The sequence below is a fragment of the Ictidomys tridecemlineatus genome, chromosome 7 (assembly GCF_052094955.1).
Source record: "Ictidomys tridecemlineatus isolate mIctTri1 chromosome 7, mIctTri1.hap1, whole genome shotgun sequence".
In the NCBI taxonomy this organism is placed as follows: Eukaryota; Metazoa; Chordata; class Mammalia; order Rodentia; family Sciuridae; genus Ictidomys; species Ictidomys tridecemlineatus.
In genome coordinates this window covers 70,212,260-70,233,928 of record NC_135483.1, presented here as the reverse complement: position 1 = coordinate 70,233,928, position 21,669 = coordinate 70,212,260, and the positions used below count along the sequence as shown (strand labels likewise).

General features: G+C 40.6%; 1 protein-coding gene across 5 annotated transcripts in view; it reads right to left on the bottom strand.

Annotated features, from left to right (window-relative positions):
• Positions 1–224: 224 nt before the first annotated feature.
• The window catches only part of Sulf1 (sulfatase 1), a 175,404-nt gene continuing 153,959 nt past the window's right edge, over positions 225–21,669 (bottom strand). For 4 of the 5 annotated variants that reach the window (XM_005322934.5, XM_078017146.1, XM_021724879.3 and 1 more), the window contains 10 exons: positions 21,037–21,253; positions 18,486–18,738; positions 17,057–17,153; positions 16,076–16,170; positions 15,695–15,760; positions 14,387–14,559; positions 8,727–8,869; positions 8,510–8,633; positions 6,420–6,453; positions 225–979 (listed from right to left, as the gene is read on the bottom strand). In XM_005322934.5, coding sequence (XP_005322991.1) covers positions 949–979; positions 6,420–6,453; positions 8,510–8,633; positions 8,727–8,869; positions 14,387–14,559; positions 15,695–15,760; positions 16,076–16,170; positions 17,057–17,153; positions 18,486–18,738; positions 21,037–21,253 — 1,233 coding nt within the window. In that variant the 3' untranslated portion in view covers positions 225–948. The remainder of the gene's footprint in view (positions 980–6,419; positions 6,454–8,509; positions 8,634–8,726; positions 8,870–14,386; positions 14,560–15,694; positions 15,761–16,075; positions 16,171–17,056; positions 17,154–18,485; positions 18,739–21,036; positions 21,254–21,669) is intronic. The other variant, XM_078017147.1, reaches the window with a different exon arrangement.

Genomic DNA, 21,669 nt, shown 5'->3' with positions numbered 1-21,669 from the left:
TGGCAAATAATGAATTCTGATGAGTCCCTGTGTGCACAACACTTGCACACTAACTCTTCCTGCACAAAGGTACCCAGGGCTGCTTGGAATGTTGGTAGCTATGATTGCCCTTATTAGTTTACTAATAAAAAGTTAAAAAAAATACTGCATTTAGGATAAGGTAATAGTTTCATCTAATCAGAAGAGTGGAAAGCAGGCACTGCCTTCTAGATTGTAAGCTCTCCTTTGTGTGATTCTTCTCCATCCTCTCTGCTCTGCTGGAATGAATAGACTGGTCCATGATGGACATGTTGAAGGTCTGATGAACAGAGGCTCCACAGAATGCAAAGGAAGATAAAACTGATGGTCAAAAACTTTTTCTCCAGCATCCTGGGGAAGTTCTTTCCGATGCCTGCTGATATGGGCTGCAGCCTGGGGGTAGGGCTGGTGCACCAACTCTGTCACACCATTGCTACTGAAATCACTTTCAGAAAGGAGTGACCTCTTCATTCCCCATCCATTTTTTCAGTTTTACCATTTCTCCAGTGTTCAGAATTCAAACAATTCACTTCTGGAATGTCATTATTCCGTTCAAGTTTACTCTCTAGACTTAATGTTGGTTGGTTCAAATGCAAGGTCTGAAGGTTTGGCTGGCAAGGTCAAACGAGGTTCTTCCCCAACTGTGCGACTTGGGCCTTCATCTGACTCTGCAGAGGCCATATCCACTGGCGTAGAGAGCTCAGCAGAGACAATCAGGAACCCATCACCTTGAGCAGTTTTTGTCTGACTTGTTTTATTCTGCTCAGAGTGACTGTTCAGCAGTGCAAATACTCCATCTATACCCTTCAAGTCATTAGTCCAGTCAACCAGACTATGTCTATAGTTGAGTCTGTACCTATAGATTTTTCGTTCACACTGTATAGTTCCTCCAGGCCTTGCCAGCTCATGGCTGCTGTGAGACTGGGCAGATTAACCTTCCCATCCGTCCCATAACTGTCCTCTGTGGAGAGAGAGGTAAAGGCGTCTCATTAGTGCAAAACATCTTTCCTACTTAAATGGACAAGCAACTGACCCTGCAAATCAATTCAAAATAGAACACTAAAAGGTATTTTTTCCTAATCAAGGAGTAGCCTTAATTACAAAGGTAATTGTGTGACAACTAAAAATTGAAAAAAAAAAAAAAAGCCAGTGTGGTGGTGAACGCCTGCAATTTCAGCAACTGAGGAGGCCCAGGTGCAAGGATCATAAGCTTGAGGGTAGCTTGGGCAACTAGCAAGACCCTGTCTCACAGAATAAAAAGGGGCTGCGAGATGTAGTAAATCATCCCTGGGTTCGATTCCCAGTACAGAAAAAGAGAAGAAAAAATGGAAAGAATAAAGAGCAAACAAATAAAAGCTTTTCCATGTAGACATGGTTGGTGTTGGAATTGGCACCGTCCTACCCATCAGAAGACTTGAGTTTTACTGTCACTCTGTCACCAGGAGAGCATGTGAGACTGTGTGAGTCTTGGTCAAGTGCCACTCCTCTCTAAGAGGAACTGGAGACTTTGGAGACACAACTGATTCCAGATGTTGGGGGGCAAAAGCACAAGATGAACCTGGAACAGCTGCTGAGCTAGAAAGCAATGCAGTGCTCAAGAATGATGGGGATGACCCAGCAGCACACTGAAGCCAATAGAAGGCACCAGTGGCTGAACTTGGAACACTTAGATCCTTAAAAGACATAATGATAGCAAAAGAACATCCATGGAATAAAAGGAAGACTTACCATTCCATATGGATATAAATAGAGAAGTAAGAAGGGACATCACTTCTTTATCATGGAACACTACCTAAGAAATGGAAGGGACACCCAGCATCTTGAGAGGCTGAGGCAGGAGGATTGCTAGTTCAGAGCCAGCCTCCATAACCTAGCAAGGACCTGAGCAACTTAGTGAGAGCCTGTCTCAAAATAAAATGCAAAATAAGGCTGGGGATGTGGCTCAGTGGTTAAGTACCTCTGGGTTCAGTCCCCAGTACCAAAAAAAAAAAAAAAGGGAGGACCAACTGTAATGAAAAAATCAACAATTGCAGTCATCATGTTAACAAGGAAGAATCAAGACTGTCTGCAAAAGCTAGTAGGTGAATTACTTATTAATTGAAAAGGAAGAATAGCAATTATACAGAGGATTAACCTAGCCATCCGATCCATACTCTAGCCAAGTTATCAAAGGTTGCACCACCAAACAGATGTCATGCAGCTCATGATGAGATACCCTGAAGGTACGATGTTGTTTTAGGTGTATTCCTGCCCCAAATGCAAAACTCCAGTCCCATGATGAGGGACATCAGACAAACCTCAGACTGAAGGACACTCTGCAAAACAACTGGCCTGTACTCTTCAAAATGTCATGACCAATGACAAAATGTTGAGAAACTGTTTCAGAAGAAGTGATACTGAAAAGAGGTGACAATTTACCGCAACGTATGGTTCTGGATTGGATTCCAGATCAGACAAAGAAAAGCCAAAAAACGATAGTTATGACATTCTTGAGACAATTGGAGACATTTAAATATATAATGTAGATTGGATGATACCTATCAACACTGAATTACCTGATTTCAATAAATTTACAGCAGTTATGTAAAAAGATGCTCTGAGGAAATATATATTAAAGCATTTTTATATAAAGAAGTATGATGTCTGCAAATTACTTGAAACTGATTTAGAAAAAGAAAAGTGTGTAATATGGGGGGAGGGGCAGAGAGAACAAGGGGAAATGATGAAGCAAGTAGGGTAAAATTTCTTGGAACTATTCTTGTAAGTTTTCTGTAAATGTAAAGTTAAATCAAAATAGCATGTTGAAAAATCAAAATAGCATGTTTAAGACCTAAACCGCCCATGTCCCTGTCCTGGGTTCTTCCAGCTCACAAAAGGAAGCCTTTGTCTTGGGCCATTCTGAGGTTCTTTATTCAGAGAGCAAAGGTCTGAGTAGGGTTGTTCTGGAGAGAGCATCTCTAGGCTAAATCTAGATGATTTCAAGTTGTAGTTATTGTCCCCCAACCCTCGAAACAGAAAGGTTGTGAATCCATTAAGAAAGATTCAAGAACACACCTGGTTCTCAAACTGAGTTGTAGTTCTTCCTTAATGACACAAAATATGGTAATGTCCTATGAGCTAGTGTCTCTACCCTCTTCAGCACACTGTTTCTTTTGTGAAAATGTTCTGTATTTTACTTTCCTAATAACAGCCGTCACTTCCTGGAGCTTGCTGCATGCCGTGCTACTCTCAGCATGCTCACCAGCAAGGCTGGGACTTGAACGAAGACTGACTGTCTCCAGCCCCTGTGTTTATAACCACAGTGCAGTATAACCATGTCACCCACATCCATCATCAGAACCAACTGTTGTTCTATGGAGAGATGAATCAATACAAACCAAAGCAAGGTGGATGGTCTGGTTATTGAGGGTGGAGCTCCATGTGGTCACCTGGCCTGGAGGCTCTTGAAGCAGTCTTGCCAGAGCCAGGCTGCCCCAAACTACTCACCATAGTCTCACACTGACCAGTTCAGGATAGGACAACTGGTCGACCTCAGATTTTGGAAAAGGTCTACTGATTGACCTCCCAGGGAGACAGGAAGAGAGAAGAGGAGAAGAAGCCCTCTAGACCTCATAGTCATACACTGATCAGCTCAAGATAGGACAACTAGTTGGCCTCAGCTTTTTGAAAAAGGACAACTGGTAGTTCATGGCGGGGGGGGGGGGGGCGGGGGGGGCGGGGAGGGGATAGAGAGAAAGAGAGAGAGAGAAACTTCCCCTTACAGCCAGTAGGCCCACAGCCATGACTGCCAGAAACTCTTCTAAGACATCAAAGACCAGAAATGGTGACTTTCAAATGCAAAAGGGAAAATAAATACCCTATCACCCTGTTGATCCTACTCTATTTTGCAAGACAGAAGTTATTGCTTACAAATCAAACTAAAAATTATTTCCTAAGTTGTGGGTGCCATGACTTTTTCTTACTGGAAAAAGACTGCATAAGAAAAGCGTTTCGGCTTCCTTTTCCTCTTACACTTTGTAACTATGAAAACAAGTCAACAAACAAAAACAAAAAGAGGTAACAGCTTTTTGAAGACCCTCTAAATAAATGTGAAGATTAAATTGTGAAAATCTATAAAAAGAAGATAGTTTTAAAACACTTATAATTCACATTGTACATGATAAATTTTCTATAATACTCTGCTGAGCTTTTCAATTCCAAATCTTTCAGATCTGATAGTTATCATTTTTCTCATTAATTTAGGATTAAGATACATTTTAATTAGTTTTTTAAACTAACAAAGTCTTAAGGAACTAAGGCTTTTGAGTGGGCTTAAGTGGTGTGCCATGGATGGAGGGCCCTGTACTGGTAAACGCCACCCAGACATACAGGTTTTCTGCTAGCTCCACATATACAGTGGCTTGTTTTGCATCTGTTCCAACAAGACACAATGAAAGGCAAGACCACATTCAACATGCATGTAGGGTCCAGTGAGTCCCCAGGTTTGATTGACAAGGCAAATGTCCTCTTAGCAACTCCCTTGTTAAGATGTATCTGCCATGGTGAACATCTGCTGTAAGATGGTTCACCTTATGGATTATGAAAAGGTAGAGTCTGGAAATTCCAGTTATTTTGAATTGTAGAGTATCCTTAGAGTTGCCTTTTGTAAGGAGCTTCAAAAGAAAAAGAAAAGTAACAAGTAACATCCTGTCACCCTTGTTCACATGCTTCCCAAATCTGAAGTTGCCAAAGCTGTGTCAGAGTGACCACAAAAGCAATTGATTATTTAGCTCCTTGGGTGGTGGTGGCAGGGATCAGGAAAGGGGAGCATCCTTTCCCAGATGCCTGACCCTTAACTGCACCCCAAGTACAGTTAAACCTCCTTCATTTCAGTTGTCCAGGAAGGACTTCATGGAGATAACTGACTCAGCTCTGACTGGTGTGTGTCGTAAGTTACCTGCTAATATTACCCTTTCACCTCTTTCATGACAGAAGCAAGAGGATGCTAGACTGAAAATCCCTCAGCTGTAAAACAGAGTGCATTAAAACATAACTGTGAAGTCAATATTTAGTGTTAGGTTCTTTTATAACGTTACACTTCAGAAATGTCTGAATGCGACTGCAGGGAGCAGGGAAAATAGTCACGGTGTATGAATCTTTTAAATGTACTTGGAAGGGGGAGGTGACTCAGGGTCGATGTGGGGACAGATGGAGTAAAAGAAAGAAGAAAAATGGGAGAGAAAATAGAAGAGATGCATAATGACTATCAAATATCCTCAAAACAGTTTCTTTGGTTTGTTTCCATCTTCTTCAACACCTTCCTATTGTCATTTAGCTTCTTGTTAGACAAACCAGTTGCTTCTAAAAGGAGAAATCTGAGACCCTAGCTCAGAAGGATGGAGGGAGAGGTGGCAGGATGAACAGGGTCCCCTGAAATGGCAATATTCTTTTATTTTTCTGAGAAGATATCCATCTGCATGGTGCTGACTGAGTCCATGATTCTTTGGCAGAAATTTTTCTCTTAAGAGGATTCATTAATAAAGATTCTGGCACATCCTTGCCTCAATGTTCCCTCAGAAGAGGTGGCAAGGACAGTCCCCATCTTCTTCACATGGCATGCCTTTAATTGACCCTCCTGAGGTCTGTGCAATGGCTGATATTCCTGGTGACCAAGGCACACATTCCATGTGTGGGTCCCCCCTCCAGAGCACAGTGAGGTAGGAAGGGATAGATGTGGCTGAAGGGGGAGAAGATGTCAAGGCTGGATGCTTATGATGCTCATGTGTCTCAGTGCTATGTTGAGACTTGACAGAGTTTTGACTCTAGATATCCTGCCCTTAGCTCCGGCACCTTCTGTGAATTCACCACCACCCTGCAGAGCCTTCCATGTTCTCCTAATTACAGCTGCTTTTGCCACTGAATGACCATTAATGAGGAAATTCCTTTGGTTTACTCCAAGTTCAGCTTTAGAATGTCCTTAAATTTCTCATTAGTCCTTTCGTGTTACCGATGTTATATTAATAAAAATATTTAATGGTTTCATGAAACCTCTCATCAAATTAATTGTCACTACAAAGAGAAGAGATCTCCCACTCTCTCCCAGGGCTCTGAAAGGCCAGTCTGTGTTTCTCCCATTTCACATCATTCCATGCTCCAAAGCATCACCCAACAAGCACACAAGCATGGGGGGTGAGTAAATGCTTGGAGATGCAGCTTGCTGGGTTGTTGAACTGATTTAAAAGCAAAGCAAAAGATCTGTAACCAGGGACCAAATGTGATGAAGAAGACAGTTCCAACAAGACACAAAGCATGCACTCCAAGCTATCTTCCAAGAGATGGTAAGAAGCAGAAATTAGTTTGAATGGTGAAAACATGCAATTATTGAAAAGAAGTTTCCAAGAATAAAAAAAAAATGTGAATACCTGTGTGGGTCATAGCTTCCTCCATCTTTATTTCCTGATATAGGAAAATACAAGAGTGATTTATGTTAGCTTGAGAACTTATAAAACCATTCACTATGTAGTTTTTCATGCACAACATCTAAACCCTAGAAAGAAACATATTGGGTTAAATACAGAGTGCTAAAATCCAGAGATTTTTCTACTAGAGGGGTTCGAAATGAGGACTGAAAGCTACAAATAAAAAGGTTTAAGGTTAAAAAATAAAAAAGTCACAGTTGCCATGAAAAAATAGAGTTGAGTTCATTTAAAAGCAGTGAAATGAGTACTTCCGGAAGTTCACATAATTCTCAGTAGAAGTTAAATTTGGGCTCTTTTTCAGACAAAACACTTGAAAAATGGACCCATAATGATCTCCCTTAGGAATAGTCTAGAAGGTAGATGACTTGAAGTGGAGCAGCAATAACGGACTCCACCTGGCACGTCATTCATCATTAAGGACTTTATCAGATGTCACCAAGTAGAGCTGCTCTGTCATCACCAGTGAGTTAGAGAGTCATGTTCTTTTGGGGAGAGGTATCTGGGTGTAATATTTCTAGTGCCTCTAATAGTTGGCTTAGATTCCAGGCCTTTGTGGGCTGTTTCTTTCTTTCCTTTCTTCTTTTTGTAAGATTTCAGGAAAAGGTCGTGAGATAAGCAGGATATTTGAAAAGATTTGAGCTGAGAGGGGTCAGTGACCAAGGGACCTATTCTGCAAGCCCCGCCCTCTCTTGGCTTAGTGACTGATTTTCACTAAGTGTTAACTGAGAACTGCTGATTGACAACTGAGATGTGATCTCTCTCACTGGATTTATATTTTCTTATAGGACGCTCACAACTCAGAAAACTTTAGGATCCCATAGTGATGGACATTACAGGCAGGAAGGATGGAGGGGGCCCCCTTTCTCCCTTCAAGTCGTATGGCCCAGAGAGCTTCCCACTTTTACTCTGAGGATGCTGGCTCTGCATGGGACCCACAGACACAGTTTAAAACTCAGCTGCATAAAAACGGCTCCTGCAAACTGCTCCCAAATGCCTGTGAGTCCAGTTCTTTACTCTTTTGGGGTTGTCAGACTCTTCTATACCAATGTCCTTACCAACTTCAGTTCTTTCTCTTTCCTTCTCTGGATAGCTGATCTTTAAATTTTTACATAAATATTGAGAAGCAGTGTGTATTCTCATAAACTGGTAAAAAGCTGGGGCTGATTTTGAAAGAGAACTGCATCTCCATGAGCCAGAGGAGAAGTCAGTTCAACACTGCAGAGCAGGGACGGAACACTTGGCTGATTCCATACAGACCCTCTTATACTTTCAGATCCCAAGGGAATACACTGCTCAGATATCTCTATTTTCATATGGGAACTCTTGGCAAAAAGAAATCTAATTCATTGTATTACAGACAAGAGTTTAACTGGGGGAGGAACCCAAACTATGACAAACAGAAATAGGGCATTATGTGTTTCCATCCAAGTTCCCTTAACAAAAGAGGGTCTTCTGATTTTCTTAGGGAGTATTTTATGACTGCTGACAGCAATAGCAAAGAAATCCTCAGTTTTGTCTTGTCTTCTGATGGATGCTTTATCAGGCATTGGAGTTTACTAATCACATAGACTTGAGGGAGAGATTGGAAGAAAACACCAAATCACCCAAACTTTTTTTGTGTGTGTGTGAGGGGGTGTCCCAGGGGTTGAACTCGGGGGCACTCAACCACTGAGCCACATCTCAAGCCCTATTTTGTATTTTATTTAGAGACAGGGTCTCACTGAGATGCTTAGGGCTTCACTGTTGCTGAGGCTGGCTTTGAACTCATGATCCCCCTGCCTCGGTCTCCAGAGCTGCTGGGATTATAGGCGTGTGCAACCGCACCCACCTTCACCAAATCTTTTGATGGCTAGCTTTTTGTGCACCCAGAGCTAAACTTAGAGACCAAATTATGTTTGGAATTGCCTGGAAATTTCCATATACATATCCAGAGCTATATGTTTTCATGCATGTAGATATTTCAAAGACAGAAAACTTGGTCACACAAAGAGATTTCTAGGCAATACAGAAAAACACACGATTCTTGTCCTTACCAATTTCCAGGCCCTTCGGTCTTGGGTTGCACTGTTTATACCCTTGACAGCTGCGGAGCTCCATTAGCTGCACATGTAGCTGATTCAAAATGCCTCGTTCTACTGTGTGCACGGTGTTTGTGAGCTGGGGAGGAAGAGGTAGGAGGACAGATTGAAGTTCATGTCCTGGTTGTTCTCTTTCCAACAATCTTTCTAAAATAAAAACATATTCTCCTACCTGATAAGGATCTGTATTCATATCAAAGTACTCCAGAAAGCCAGTGGCGAACTCACAGAAAAGAAAATTATGTGTCTCATTCACTGTCCGCAAACACCAGTAGGTGTTATTGTTAGAACTGGTACAAGCGCAGAAAGATCCCACTGTTGGATAGGAAAGGAAAACAAAGCAAAAAAATGAAAAACTAGTCCTCTCCGTTCTCTACACTGGAAGCATCAAGTGTTCTTTCTTATACTTTCTCCCATTCTATGCAAATTTGCTGTGAAACTCCGTGAAAGTGGAAAACAAGATGGTGGGTTTGTAGAGGGTGAAGGTCAAGGAGTTTCAGCCTGATTCTCCCCTTAGTTCTGTTAGAAGTCTCCAAACTGGGGTGAATGCAGATTGGGAAAAAATTATCAGAACATCTCCTGATAGTTGTTTTTTACCTTTTTTGAAAAAGGAAAGAAATGGAACTGGTGCTATTGCCTGTTCTCTAGGTCACGTGGCCAGTGGGAAAAATGGTCAATGGAAAGACAGGGTTCTGCAGTATGCAAGGTTTTGGAGAAGGCTTGAACCCAGGTTAGTGGATTCTAGGATGATGTCATTTGAAATCACTGTAGACTCATTTTAATATGTGATTGGCTTTGACCTGAACATCTTTTGTACCATGCAGAAATTGCCTGGTACAAAGTATTGAAAAGAGATTATCAAATTTAAAAACAAATAATCCACTCTTATTTCCAAAAAGGCAAAAGGTACAACTTTGCTGACCTTCCTGACAATGGTAATCGAGTTTCAGGAACATAGTGCCTAGCAAATATTTTCAAACTAATTAGAATAGGCATACTTATTAGGATAGGCAAATATTCCTTGTACATTATACGTTTTACATGTATTAGCTCACTGAATTCGCAAATTAACCTTTGGGGACAGTTTATTATTATCATCCTCATTTTGCCCATGAGAAAACCAAGGCACAGAGAAGTTAAGTAATTTGTCCTGGTTGAATAGTTGACAATTGGCATTGTGGGGGTCTGACTACAGGCTTATTCTTAACTGCTAGACTCTATTGTCCTTTGTAGTATAAGATACACTAAATCTGTCCATTTAAATGAAAAGGGATATTTTAAACAATAAGTAAAAACTGATTGTTCTAAAAAAAATCAATAGATTTTATTTTTTGGTGTAGCAGGTTCACAGAAAATTTGAGAGGAATGTAAGAGTGTTCACATATATCCCCATGGATATACAACCTCCCTTAGTACTGACATCCCACAACAGGCTCATTTGTTAGAAATGATGAACCTACTTTGACATATCAGCACTATTGTGATTGTACATTCTATGGGTTTGGACCATATATAATGGCAATCATCTGCCATTATATTTTCATACACAGTAGTGTTACTGACCTAAAAATTCTGTGTTCTATGCTCTCCTCACTCAATCCTGTCATGTTTTTACATCTTAGAAATGGATGATTGAGAATGATTTCATTGTTATATGATTTTTTTTCATTGAAAGCAGGTGCTATTTTATTCATAATTTATATTATTTTTAGTTAAGCATTTAACTCATATCTAAATAACTTAAAACCCATGGAACCAGAACTTTCTAATCTGTGCATAAATCATCCAAATCAATATTTTAAATAGGGTTTGAGCTTGTTTTATAAAATATACTAATATAATATCTTTTGATTGCTTTGAAAGAATAATTGATGAATCTCAGGAGTGATGAGAATTTATAAGTGAAATTTCAATAAAAATGACTGCTTAAGGGTTGGGGTTATAGCTCAAAATTAGTAGAATGTTTGTCTCACACGCATAATGCCCTGGGTTCAATCCCCAACATCACACACACACACACACACACACACACACACACACACACACACACAGACATAAAATGAAATGAAGTAAAATAAAAAGACTGTTTAGTTAACAGTAGTACTTTAAAAAACAAATACCCTAATTGACTCAGCATGCTAAGGATACACATCTATTGAGTCATCACATCTTTCCAAGATATTTTTCAAATCAAGGCAGTCACTAAGACCACATTTCCAAAATGACCTTTTGGTTCCCCACATTGTAAAGAATGACATCGAGATTGAAAAAAGAACAAAAGCGCACTTAATAAATGTAAGCCACATATTTTGGGACCCCTAAAGGATCAATTGAAAATAATTTTTAAAGATTCTTTACTTTTGTGTCTTTTAAAATTTTTATTTTGTGAATTTTCATAGTGTACAGGACAAATTAGTATGGTAAAATTATAGACTGTGTTCATTTTAAAAACTGATAGTGGTGCATAGTCAAAAATGTTTAGAGATCATGATCCTCTCTCTCTCTCTCTCTCTCTTATTATATATATATATTTTTTTTAAAAATTTTATTTTTTTTGCTGTTACTTTTGAGTACCTACTACAATGCCAAGGATTCAAGTTGGCACTGCTAATAGAAGGAATAGGGGAATAAGAACATTAAAATATGAAATAGGAGATAAAATATATCAAAGCATATCACATATATTACTCTTCAAATTTTAAATTTCACTATGTACATCACATATATACCATTTATGTAACACATACACATAGATACACATATGTATTTGCATATGTGTACACAGGGTTCTAATATAAAATATATATTTTTTAAACTGTGGTTTGTTGTGGAAACAAGAAATTCTAGCTGTTCCAGAAGATCAATACCAAGAATGTTGTCCACTGGGAAAAACACAAGTTTGGTTTAAATGAGGCCTATTCTCCACTTTGTTCCTGAAAGCCAAATGACAGGAGACTATCTTACTCCCTTTTACGTTCCTCACATTGGTAGCGGTCACACCCAGAGGCAGGCACTCAAAGCTTAGTTAAATTGACATGAGTTGATCTTGGACGGGGTAGTTTGCTTGTATGCTTATTTATTTACCTAACATTGGTTCTGCATTTCCTCTGTGTCAGGGGAGACATTGTTACATAGACATGGTATCTTATCTGAGAAACTGGAAGTCCAATGGGAAGACAAATGTTAAGTGAAAACAAAATCTAAAAACGACAATGATAATGTATAATTGCAAATATGGCAATTCCAATAGAGACACAGTAGAGCTCACTTCAGAGTGTGCAGTTGTTCTTCAGTATCCGTGTGGGATTGATTCCAGAATCCTCCAAGGATGCCAAAGTCTTTAGATGCTCAAATCCCTTACAGAAAATGTCTGAGTATTTGCATACACACAGTGCACATCCTGCTATATACTTTAAATCACTAGATTACTTGGAATACCTAATACAACTGTGTACATAGCTGTCATACTGTATTATTCAGAAAATAATGAAAAAATAAATAAACAGGTCTGTGCATGTTCATACAGATAGCATTTTTTTCTGAATATATTCCAAGTGTGGTTAGTTGAATCTGAGGGTGCAGAACCCATGGATAAGGGGGGCTAGGTGTGTGATAGGGGATTAACCTGGTCTGAGGCCCAGGGATGATGTCTGTGAGAAGAGACTTTGTAATTGAGGTCTGAAAGGACGAGTCCATGTTTGACAGGCGTAGGGAGAGGGCTCCGGATGACTGAGGAAGAGAGAAGTAGGCCAGGGTGGGAGGGACAAAAAGGTTTCAGAGTAGGACTAAACTGGAGTGTGCAAGGCTTCATGGGATATGTTAAGGATTTTGCATTTTAGTCTAAGAAAAAAGGGGATGTTATTAGGAGCTCATTCTGACTCTGTGCGGAATGGATTGGTGAGAGCAAGAGGAGTCTGGGAGATCAAATAGGAGGCCTGGCAGGGGTGCAGGTGAGGAAATAGAGGTTTGGGCAGGGTACCTCAGCTCAGGCAAGAAAGCACAGAGAGGTACAAGGACCTGCTTCTGGCGGGAGCCAACTCTAACTCCCTGTTTTGAATGTCCCCTCTTTTGAGGGGCTTTCCAACCTGGAATGCACCAAGTTCGTCACTTCCTCAGAACCCCTGCTCCTGGGTTCCCTCTGTGGGATGTGGCTCCCTTCCATTGGGGTGACTTTTCTCCACTCTTTAGGTTTCAGCTCCAGTGTCACCCCACTGCTGCAGCTTGGATCTGGGATGTTTCCCAAAGGCTCAAGTATTAAATGCTCTTTCCCCAGATGGGCGTTATTGGGAGGTGATAAAACTTTAAGAGTGGGGGCAGCTGGGAGCTCTTTTGTCATTGGGGACATTGAAACCCTTGAAGGGGACTGGGACCCTGGCCCCTTCCTTTTTCTCTCTTTGCTTCCTGGCTGCAGTAAGGCAAGCAGCTTCTTCTACCATGTGCTCCCACTATGACGACTTGTCTTTCCATAGGCCTCCAATCACAGAGGCCAGCTAAGGACTGAAACCTCCCAAAGTGTGATTCAAAATAGACCTTTCCTTTTTAAAAGTTGATTATCTCAGGAATTTTGTCATAGCAATGAAAAGCTGACCAACATACCCATCATCCCCACCCTGAGTCCCTTTAAAATTTTTGATCAGTTTCCCATATCACATGATTACAACTTGTAATTAGTTTATTTATTTCATTTACTTTCTTTGCTCACCCTCTCCACCATTAGAATTTATTAAGAAGTTACAGAACCAGGTGTCCTGTTCGGTATTGCATTGTTGACCTGTAGCTCAGAGCCGGGCAGAGAACAGACCCTCAGCAATCTGAATAACCCTCAGAGAGTCTCCAGCTCCATTTTAGGAACTCTATCTAAGATAAATGCAATAACTTTCAGAGTCATCTGGTCTTGATGTAAATGCAAACTGAGAAACATCAAAACAAAATGATAAAACAAAAATCCTGCTGCCTAGGACTTCAGCCCTCTCAAGGATGGTCTGTGGATTCCTTGGGATTTCCAAATCCCAGTTTGAGAAACAGGCCCCACTGGACTCCAGAGATCATCTCAATCGGAAGATGGGAGCTTTTATCTACTCCATGGGCTGGCAAGCCTTCAATTGGGAGAACATACCACAAAATTCTAAGGTATTATTTCTATACGTCCTAGGTAAATTGTACATAGATCATTAAAGAAAATAAAAACTTTAATTTAAAAAGTGCATGATAATTCTGTATCCTAAGGGAATCAATGCAAAGCCAAATACTTTTATGGAGTCTTTACTATTCTATAAGAAGGATGTTGACCCTGAAGTAGGATGAGATGAAGTGGATATTGGCTCAGAGTTTAAGGCACCCTCACCGCTCTTTTATTTTCCTATGTTACACTTGCAGTATGCATGTGAAATAAAGTAGAAACAAAATTTGGGGGGGTGAAATTGTCCCTGCATTCATTGTTATTTTCTTATAGAGCAGTCTTACGGGGTAGTAACTCTGCCAGGTGCTGGCTACTCTGTGAAACATCATCAGGAAGAAGAACCCTGAAAGAAGCTTGATATTAAAAAAAAAATACCACTGGGGGCATGTATGAATATGTGAAACAAATCCCATCCCTACGTGAAACTATAATGCATCAGGTCAAAAATGCCAAAAATTTTTCTAAAGAGAAAAATCTGGGTTTTTTTTTTGGAAAAATAATTCAAGTATAAAATATAATGTGATGCTTTCCTCTTGAATCTCCCTGGATTCTTGGAACTGTGCTGCTGAATCCCCAGACTGAGTAACTATGGTATGGGCCATACCATTTCTCTGCAGGGTGGCGGGAAGTGGCATTTAGAAGGAGCAACTTACAGTTCCAGAATGGGGCCGTCTGCCAGTGGTTGTTGTCGTGGGTGAAGCAGGTGAGGCCAGGTAGGCTGCACTCCTCCCCCTTCCTCTGGCGTTTCTTCTCCTTCCTCTCCTTCTTCCTCCGGCGGTTCTCCTTAAAAAGTTGCAGTTTGCTGTCAACTTCTTGAGCAGCCTCCCTGTTCCAATAGAAGGGATTTTTTTTTTTTTAATGATGAGAAGGTACTTTCTTGATGAAAAATAAGATCATTGTTGTGAGTCTTGCACCAACATTTAGATACATCCAATAATAGATGACCTTTACTTTTTACAGAGAACTTCAAAATATAATCAGCAATAGTGAGGGCAAACTCAATAAGTGAGAACGGGCTCAGAACTTATTAAACCTTAAAACCATCAACACCTTTTTTCTTATTTACATGTAAGCATCAATTGAGATAAATGTCAAGTTAAATCAATGGATCCTGCTAGCCACACCCTTTGGACAAGGGGCTTAAATTTCTGGTAGCTCAGTATCAATAAGGTCAATAGTTAGTTGAACCAGATGGCTTGCATTAGACAGTTTTAAAAACAGGTTTGGAAAGCTGATTTAAAAAAAATCTTTATTATCTTGCTTTTTTTTTTTTTTTTTTTTTTTTCTGGTACCAGGATTGAACCCAGGGGTGCTTAACCACTGAACCACAACCCCAACCTTCTTCTTTTTTTTTTTTTTTTCCTAGAGACAGGGTCTCACTGAGTTGCTTAGGGCCTCTCTAAGTTGCTGAGGCTGGCTTTGAACTTGCGAATCTCCTGCCTCAGCCTCCTGAGCCACTGGATTACAAGCGTACACCACCATGCCCAGCTATTTATTGCTTTTCCACACAAGGATTAAACTTCATTGCAGTTCAAATGCTAAATCTCTTTTTATGTGCAAATTCTGGATTATTTTAAAATATCCATGATTTCTTTGCAGTTTCAGAATTCAACGCTATAACAGGCTGCTCTTTAGAACACACTGACCTAATTAAGAGGGTCTGTAACTCTTAGCCACTTTCCACAGATGGCAGTGTATGCAGAAAAACCTATTCCTGGTCTCCTATGAGTAGCAGAGTGTGCAGGCAGGGTTACAGAGGAAGCTCCGCATGGCTGTCCGTCAAAGGATTACAGAAGCCTTGCGTGGTCCCTTGGTGAGGCTTGAACTATGTGTCAAGGATCTATGTGGATCTATCTCTGCCAAAACAGCACCATTTGAAACCTCAGGATCCCTTGCTACTTTTCAAGGGACCAGTAGACGGTTCTCAACTCCCAGCAAACACGGAAAAAGGAGTCACTTACTTGAAGGGGTGAAGATGGCTCTTCAATTTCTCTTGTCTTTTTACACCTTTTTCTTTATTGTAATAGCTGCAGGTCAGAGGGTTACAAAATGAATCTTCATAACCTTGCATTTGATCAAAGAGTTCATTTTTTTTTTTTGAAGCAACATAGACGGCAGGCAGTTACTCTGTTGTCACTATTGTGGTTTGTCAGGACTTAAAAAAAATCTTTTGCTTAAAATTCATGGCATACTTGACTTATATAGGTGAGGTCATAATACTTTATGTTAATGTATTCATATGAAGCTTGGTGTTGGGAATAAAGAAATGAGCCTCCAGCTCACCACTCTAGCTGTGTAAAAATGGGCATAGAAAGCAGACCGAGGGATGGGCACTTGCTCACCTTTGCTTACTGCAGCTACATTCCTCGGGCTTTCTTCTCTTTAGGTGTCCCCTCACTTCTCTCAAATTCTTAATTTTATCTTGCAGAACTTCAATCTGGAAAAATGTATTCAAATCATTACATTTTAACATCAGGATCTTTTTTTCTGTCCCCCCCTCCCTCCCCCCCCCCTCTCTCTCTTTTGTGCCAGGGTTTGAACTCAGGGGTGCTTAACCACTGAGCCACACCTCCTGCCCTTTTTATTTTTTTGTTTAGGGACAGGATCTCCCTAAGTTGCTGAGGCTGGCTTTGAACTTACTATCTTCCCACCTTAGCCTCTTGGGCTGCTGGGATTGCAGACGTGTGCAACCGTGTCTGGCAACCTCAGGATTTTCTTTCTAAAATACTTTTTCTTTTCATCCTGTTTACTGTGTTCCTTAGTTATAACTATTCAAGATGGCAATTAATTTAAAAACAAACAAGGCCTAGAATTACATCTATCTCTGTATTCCAGCTGAAGTGTAATGGATAAACATTAACAGGTGCTGCTTTTATTACTGAATCCTTTTGTTGAACAGATGGTCAAAATATCATTGAGTCAATCCACATTCTCTTCTCACACCCTGTTTTGTTTTCAGCAGCAGGACTATCACTAAACCACAGGAGAATTATAAATACTTTGACCAGTTTTCTATTTTTCATGAAATTATAAAAAAGGAGATTCATACAGTGGTTATGTCCCATCCTGCCAGATTCTGGTAAACTGAATCCGTATATATTTTATTTATTTTTTTGGTAAGGGGATGGAACTCAGGGTTGCTTGAGCTATATCTCCAGATCTTCTTTTAAATTTTTACATTTTGAGTAATCTCTTTACGTTGCTCAGGCTAGCCTTGAACTGGCAATATTCCTGGCTCAGACTCACGAGTTGCTAAGATTACAAGTGTGCACCACCATACAAGAACTGGACTTGGAATAATCTTACAAGGACATCATGCTGACCTCTTTATCAATGTATGCCTTATGATCCTTCCAGGCTCTGGCTGAATGATACAGTTCTCTCTCACAATGGATGGTATCATTTGGAAGAATAAAACACCTGCAAAAACCGATAACAACAACAAAAATTAAAACATGAGAAATAAGTTTATATTCTAATTTTAAAAAACACAAGGGATAGATAGCAAAGAGAACTTATTATCCTCAAAACCCTTTACTAGTGAGATTGGAGCTGATCCCTAGACAAGGGTAAATGAGAATGTGTCCCCTGCTACTGTTCCGGCAAAGGAGAGTGTCACCTCTCTGTGACAGAGATCATCCTTGAGATCACCTGGGGAGGCATCTTGCATTATGAACCCATGAATTGTTTCCACCCTAAATTCAAGCTTGGAAAGCCTGAGCAAATACACATAGAAAAGTAAAAGAGGTATCCACAACCATAATGCAGATGGCTATTTGAAGAAATGCAGAATAAAAAATGGGAATAATCATTCTGTTTTATTCATTTGGCTAAAAAAAAGAGCTTGTCTTAAGTACTCTGTCAAGTTTTCTCCCCCCTTCCCCCAGTATTGGGGACCCCTTGTTCCTCCATTAACTTTGAAGCAAAGAAAAAGTGTTAGGGAGAGAGAGAGAAAGTAGGTGGGATACGGGTCAATCCCTGCTGTCAAGAGAAACAAACCCTGGCCTAAATCTCTAAGCATGTAATTCTAACAACTACAAGTGCCTGGAGACTAGTCCCAGAGATAAAAACCGTGGCAGAACTCACAGTACCCCATGTTCCCAAAGTGATGACATTAGGAAAAAAACAAATGTCTTGCTAATCATGTCAGAAAGAAAACATTTCTTTATCAAGAAAGTAAGTTGATCTGGGGAGGAACCAAAGACCACTTGAGTCCTTGAAAGCCACAGGGGAGTCATTTCCCTTGCCTGTCTGCTAGACTTCAAGGATCTCCCTGCTCTCACGATCTGAGTCAGGTCAGGCGTTTTCTGCAACTTACACCCATCCCCAAACGACGCCAGTTTCTAGAGCTTCTTTGTGATCCCTGTGTTTTGTTTCTGAGGCTGTGACTTTACAATGCTCTAAGGGACAGTGGCCATGCATGTGGAAGAACCTCTCCCAGCTTCCATAACCGTTTCCATCTTCTTCTTGCTGCCTACTAAAGGGTAAGTGCTTAGGGGCAGGAACCCAGGCCTGCTAAGTCAGGATGTGACAGAATTGCCCTGGCTGGATTCCCAGTTGATTAGTGTTAAAGAGAAATTGAGCACAAAGCACACCTCTTGTGGCTTCCTTAACCCCCAGGTGTCCTGGAGGCCAGGCCTTGGCCCGCCTCTCCAAAGCCAAGTTGATACCTTTTACAAAGTGCCAGCGGTAATGATCTGGGGCAGGGGGCCACTTTGATCTGAAACCTAGAGAACACCTAAACCTTCTTACTTGTGTGTCACGCGGACAGTGGTTGGTAGACCCACGGCATTGCTGCTGTCTGCCAGCAGCTCATCCCTATTGCCACCGCCAGCGGCCTGGCGGCCTCCCAACACCCTGTGGCCTTCATCATGACGCTTGGCAATGCTTCTTGGCTGCAACACTTGCAATTCTTCCTCTTCCAGATTTATGTCATATATTTCTCCTTCAAATTCAACAGACAAGGAGCGTGTCTGCCGGGTATGGACAAATCGGGGCTTGTACTCTGCAAATGAGGGAAGTGAGGTTAATATGGATGATCTGATGCAGTTTAGGAAGGAAGAAAATGATCACCGGCACTGTGAGGGCCTTGGAGAGGGACAAGGAGTGCAGGCTGCTCTGCTCTGGGGCATCGCGGGGCTCTGGGATTCACCTTGGGAAGTGGGGCTCTTGTCCTGGCAGTGCCACCTCATGGTCATCTCATGGGAGTCTCAACTGAGGGGACAAATCTAGGTGATCTCCAAGGTCACCTTGATTCAAAGTCACCTAGATACCCCTGGGTTCAATTCCCTGTTACCCTCACCCCAAATATATACTGAGCTTTTACTATGCTTTGTACACCTTTTATTTATCTTGAATCTATAATCTTTTTTAAGATTCTCAAAACAAGCTCGTAGATTTGGTGTTATCATCCTTATTTTATGAATGAGAGAACTGAAGCTTTGACCATCACATACATTCTGCAAGGCAGTAGGAGTTATGACTAGAACCTCTCAGGCTACGGTTTTACTATGACTTTGGGCTGCTTTTGTAAAAAGCTGAATGTTCTAGATATGCTGTATTTGCACAAAAAGGAAAAGATATGTTTAAAAAATTATTAAATTTTGCTTGTGCCAGCCAAGTGACTTTCCATATCTGGCAAATGGAGGGTAAGTCAAGGCACAGGCCAGCATGTTTTCTGGTGACCATGGAATGTTACTTACTAATTGCTCATTGGGTCCCACCCAGCTAAGAACTTTAATGTGCAAACATTGTCCCCTGTTTACCAGATGCACTTAGACTCTGTGGGTACACTCCTCTGGCCTTATCTCTCCAACCTGATGCTAAAATAAAAAGAAGGGGGCAGATCAGACAAAGAATCAGAATCTCTCTGCTCCAAGACAGCTCTTGTAGGACCTTGCCCTGTTCAGTTGAGTGGTGGGTCTCCATGACAGCGGGTCACGGGGCATGCCCACAAGTTCTACTATTGTAGAAAAAAGAAAGAAACTCACTTCTGCTCTCAAACACACAATATTCCATGCAATTGAAACAGCTTGTGTCCAACGTGGAAAAATATGTGTGATCTCTAACTTTCTAAAGAGAAGGAATGACTCTGCTTCTAAGATAAACTTTTGTGCTTCAGTTTTGTTCCCCAAGGAGAGTGTCAGGAGACCTTGTCCCTTGTTGGTTTTTAATTTCTTTTTTTTTCTTTCTTTTCTTCTTTCTTTTTTTATTTTTATTTTATTTTATTTTTTGGTGCTGAGGATTGGAAGAGGGGTTTTCTATCTATCAGGCAAATGCACTACCACTAAGCTACACCTCCAGTTCTGATTTTGAATTTGATAGCATTATGTGAATGATTTGAGACTGGAATATTCTCTCAGGAAGAATGAAAATCTTCTTAGGTTTTTGGGTTATGAATTCTTTTAAGAATTTGTTGAAAGTTAATTGACTTTGAGAAAAATATGCACATATATAAAGAATATACTCATGATTTTGGATGAATGATCTAGGATTCATAACCCTAAAACCTCTCATCCAAGATAAAAACACCATTTTAAGGGCATATATTTTTCTCACGAGTGACTGGATTTCCAGATCTTGGCCACAGAATTCATGTTTCTTATTTCCAAAGGAGTATAGAAAACCACCACAGAAGTGAGCCACTTTTTACATTATTCCACTAGATGGCGCCAGACTCCCATTCTTCTACTGAAAGTGTGGGCCGGCTGGTTTTCATATTTATAATAATGATAGGTATCTCAAAGTGGCCTGATAATATTTATAAATAGAATTCCAGGTCATACATTTCACACCAAATTCAACTAGTTTGACCCTGCCAGTTAACAATATCCAATAAGTTGACAAAATCTAAAAAAAATATATATTTTGTCCCAAAGCAGATTAAAATATATGCCCTAAAAAAAAAAGGTGTTTATGCTTTTCCTCTGAAATGCATATGCATTGATGCCTTGGATTATTGTTTAAAGCAACTTAAGGCAGAAAAATCAGGACATTAGCATGAAAGTAAAACAAAATGGACCTAAACCTTACTCTTTACCCTTTGGAATAACCATTTTATAGTTTTTATTTGTACATAAGTCTTGAATCTGGTGTTTTTACTAAACCTATTTTCATTCTATGCTTACGTGGGAATATTTAGAGAGTGAAATTTCAATTTGATATTAGCTTTCTTATTTTAAACAGAGCAATGATTTTCTTTTGGTCTGAAAACTGTGCATTGATAATATCTGAAATGTGGCAAGGGGAACTTTTATCTAAGGCCGTGGCCTGCCATTGCGGTGGTCACAAACGTTTGTCTTACTTGGAGTCCCCTGGTTTCTCAGGAACTGCCTCTGACTCTTCCTCTGGCTTCTGCTGGCTCGGTAACCAGACTCTCTGCAACTGCACTCTTTGTCCTTGTCATGGAAACCGCGAGAGTAGAGGTTCCGCGTACTCTGCCGGACGGTGAGCAGGTCACTGGGCCCTTTACACTTGTGAATTCGAAGCTTCCCAGATGTGTCCTCAATGCACTGCCATTTCTGCAAAAGCCAATGGGAGAGGAGTTGAGGATTCGGATCCAGGTGTTATTTATTAAGGACTAGGGCCTTAGGAGTGCACCCCACTCCCTTTTAAAGAAGCACTGTCCGTGCTGTGAGAATGAATGAAGAAAGCCAAGTTTTAAGTGACCCTGCAATAACTCTGTTCTCAGTTCTGCTTCTTTCATTGTAGGCAAATACAGATGACGACGAAATCAATGGAAATCATAACTACCCCAAAGACACGAGAGCCAAAAACTGATATATGAATCCTCAGCATGCAGACTAAACAGTCTTGGAAGAAAAACGTGAAAGTCCTTCCTTCACCAAGACACAGGCACAGCTGTCAGGGCTGTTTTTCGCCAGACCTCTCTTGCTCTGGAAAAACAAACCTGGCTGCTTTGTTCTCTGGCCCTGAA